Source organism: Mizuhopecten yessoensis, unplaced genomic scaffold (assembly GCF_002113885.1).
Source record: "Mizuhopecten yessoensis strain PY_sf001 unplaced genomic scaffold, ASM211388v2 scaffold10985, whole genome shotgun sequence".
NCBI classification, from domain to species: Eukaryota; Metazoa; Mollusca; class Bivalvia; order Pectinida; family Pectinidae; genus Mizuhopecten; species Mizuhopecten yessoensis.
In genome coordinates, this window is record NW_018408820.1 from 226,153 (window position 1) to 230,039 (window position 3,887).

At 32.7% G+C, this 3,887-nt stretch overlaps 1 protein-coding gene across 3 annotated transcripts in view; it reads right to left on the reverse strand.

Moving 5' to 3' along the window:
* Positions 1-1,231: 1,231 nt before the first annotated feature.
* LOC110464379 (protein white-like) overlaps positions 1,232-3,887 on the reverse strand; it is a 36,585-nt gene continuing 33,929 nt past the window's right edge. For all 3 annotated transcript variants that reach the window (XM_021519572.1, XM_021519571.1, XM_021519573.1), the window contains 2 exons: positions 3,446-3,537; positions 1,232-3,227 (listed from right to left, as the gene is read on the reverse strand). In XM_021519572.1, the coding sequence (XP_021375247.1) occupies positions 3,123-3,227; positions 3,446-3,537 (197 nt within the window). In that variant the 3' untranslated portion in view covers positions 1,232-3,122. The remainder of the gene's footprint in view (positions 3,228-3,445; positions 3,538-3,887) is intronic.

The window sequence follows — 3,887 nt, forward strand, 5'->3', positions numbered from 1 at the left end:
TCAAGAAGGTTTAATGAAGCAATCAAGAAGGTTTAATGAAGCTATCAGGGAGGATTAACGTAGTTATCAGGGAGGTTTAACTGTAGCTATTAGGGTGGTTTAACTGTAGCTATTAGGGAGGTCTAACTGTAGCTTTCAGGGACGTTTAACTGTAACTTTCAGGGAGGTTTAATGTAGCTATCAGGGAGGTTTAATGTAGCTATCAGGGAGGTTTAATGAAACTCAATGAAATCAAACATATGTAAATTTAATTAACACAACTACCTGATTATACAAACTTCTAGGTCATGTTTGCATTGCCCTTTGTATATCACAGACATTTTGAACTTCTTTAATTGGTAGAAAAGGTTTTATACACATGTAACATATATTTGCAGGATGGTATGATTAACATTAGGTCTTTACATAACCTCATTCGCTTACTGTTTAAATATACAAATATTAATATAACAAATATTAAAACAAATTTTAAACTAAAAATTTAAACTTAAAAACACAAAACTTTGGAACATACACATTTCTCCTGTCCCAGTGTATACCATTAAAGATAGGTAAAGTTTTGAAAATATATAATACATTTATTGCAAAAGTGTTCTGTCATGAATATACTAACAAATACTATTTAACACAGTTGATATTCATAGACTTTAAAATCAAAAGCTACAAATCGATTCTTCAATGAACAATTTTGAAAAGAAAATTGTTTTCAACAATGAAAAGGTATGGCTACCATATATATGTTGCTATTATATAGCTACTCAAGCGGTAACATAAAAACGGCATCATTAATTTGATCAATATATTTAAGAGTCTGAACATGTTACATAAAATCGCAATTCTTTGTCGTATACCAGTTATGGTATTTGAAAAAAAATGTTTATAACACAATTATTGAAGGCAAATCTGACCTGTAGGAGCTAAAATGGTGTCCACTTTGAAATGACTCAACCCTTTCACCACTGTAGACCATAATGGACTCGATCATCCAGATCAATTAATGGTAGAGTCTACTAAAGTTACATAGTGTTGAAAGGGTTAAGATCATAATGAAATATTGTAACTGTGTCACAAAACAGTTATAGCTCTGCTTCAGTTTTCAAGATTGTCCGTTTGTAAAAAAATAAAGTCGATCAAGTAAAGATTAAATACAATATTAGGGCTGCAATAATATATTTACATGACAATATGATACATATCGCGATACTGTGGTCATGATACGATAAGTATCACGATACTGTGGTCATGATACGATAAGTATCACGATACTGTGGTCACAATACGATAAGTATCACAATACATATAGTTACAGTTGAAGCAAAGACAGAAGATATGTTGCAAATTTTTAACGGCAATATCACAACTGGAGTTGATCGAAAATGGGCATGACTTTAAAGTTTCACAAAATTCACGTCTTTCGACGTGCATGCCGCGCTGGAGCTGTCACTCACCATGCATGTTGGAACCGATATGAGTAGACTAAATTCAGAAACGACAAAATCCTGGACATAAATATTGTATGTGTATCGTAATCTTCGAAAAAATATTGTGTATTGTACCATATTCAAAATATCATGACATATTTTTTCACGATATATCGTTGCAGCCCTACAAAAAATTCAACACATTTCCTCACTTTCAATCCAAAAGATAATAAAAAAAACTATGATGGTGTATATTGAACTTCGTTGCACTGTTGACAGTATATATTTTGTTTACACTCAATTTCCCGAACAAACCTTCTTTATATTTATTTTAGTATGAGTTTTAATTCAGATTTCACATGTGATCCCGAATTCGTTGCCAATGTTCAACACAAACTTACATAAAAATTTACCACACCAAATATATTTTACATGTATCTACGAAAACTTATATAATAATGGACGATAAAAAGATGATTATAAAACTCTAATAACTCAATGGTTTTATCACAGTAAAATCAATATCACTTACACCAAACTGTTGATCAGAACGATACATGATATCCTTGCTTATGGAATCACTGGACTTACTATGTCATGCTTAATTTTTCCTTTGATATATATTTCTGTATCAACCATTTTACTAAAACATATTTCTAAATCAGTGTCCTCATAAAAAGCCAGTTGACGGCAAAAGTAATTATATCTATAATAAGGCTTCTATTCATCCAAATCTGAACTGGCTATATATTGTTTAAAATACATATTTATACAAATTTAGGTTAATTAACATTATAAGGTGTGACCATTCCACTGGCTGTTCTGTCGAATGAGCCACACATTTTAAAATTTAATGAGAACACAGTGCTTCATCCCAAAAGGTATATAACTACCTGGTATTTCCAAAACATTTCATAAGGAATATCATAAATTAAGATGTGAAATCAGATATGATGTAGCTACATGTTGTTTAATTTAATACAAATATTTACACAACCTTCAATTTCCTTCACCACTGCTGAGCATGCCATTTGACTTACATTACAACAATATCAATTGACCTTGGGTGACCTTTTTTCTAATCTTATTTAACGTTCAGAGTAAGAGCCAGGATCTAGCCCTTTCACCACTTTAGACCATAATGGACTCATCCAGATCAATGTATGGCAGGGTCTACTAAAGTTACAAAGGAGTGAAAGGGTTAAAAAACCATGTCCCTGCAGGATCATGAAAAAAAACCTTACAGAGTCAAGTTCAGATTTTAAATGTTGATGTATCTGTCTAAGTGCATCTCAACATTTATATATACAAGTGCTGTAGAAGGAATGCTTCTGTAGAAAATGACATATTTTAAAACAAATATTTTATAACAGTAACAATATTTTGACAAAAGAATATTTTAATTCAATGACTCCCTTTATCATGAGGTCACATCAACCCTGTTTACCCCCTTTTACATTAAAATTTGAAAAAAAAATGAATTTAATATTTTTTTCTTTTTACAAATTTGTCTTATATATTCCATTATGAAATTAAAGCAATCACTGTCTAGGGATGTATATACCCCACATTTGAAACATTCAACAAATACGGCATTACCTTAAGGCTAACTTGTTTTTTTGAACCCTGGAGTCCTGACCTCAGTATATATTTTATACGGACACATCTGTATCTGATCTTACAAAGTATCTGTCCCTGATTTCAAGCTTTGGACCGTTTGGCTCTGATAACCAGTAGAATGAAGGACAACAGCCGGAATCCCACAAAAAGTGCAGCCATCACCATGAGGTCCAGAAACTGGTTGTCCTGTAACCATGGAAATACATATCATATTGATATATAGTCACATTAACAATGACCTTTTCATATGCATCAGCCAGCGTCTCAGATTTCAAATGGTATAAGGGGGACAAACAGCAGACCTATTAATATGTTTATTACAGACGTTGTTTGTAACAGTAACACAGATTTTATTTCTAAGTTATCCAAAAAATGCTTTTGAAATATAAAAAATCATGACTTACCTCCTTGAAGTTGAAACCCTCTAGGATAGCTGCCCCTGTTTCACACACAGGCGAGCCTTCTGGTGCCGGATATTCTGTTACATTAGTACAGTCTGTAATGACAGAAAACCTGGAATCATTGACGATACCACAGAAAACCTGGAATCATTCATATATAACCACAGAAAACCTGGAATCATTGATAATACCACAGAAAATCTGGAATCATTGATGATACCACAGAAAACCTGGAATCATTCATATATAACCACAGAAAACCTGGAATCATTGATAATACCACAGAAAACCTGGAATCATTGATGATACCACAGAAAACCTGGAATCTTTAACGATACCACAGAAAACCTGGAATCATTGATGATACTACAAAAAACCTGGAATCATTGATGATACCACAAAACAAGGTTACCGCGGGCGGTATATAATACGCCCGCCACACATT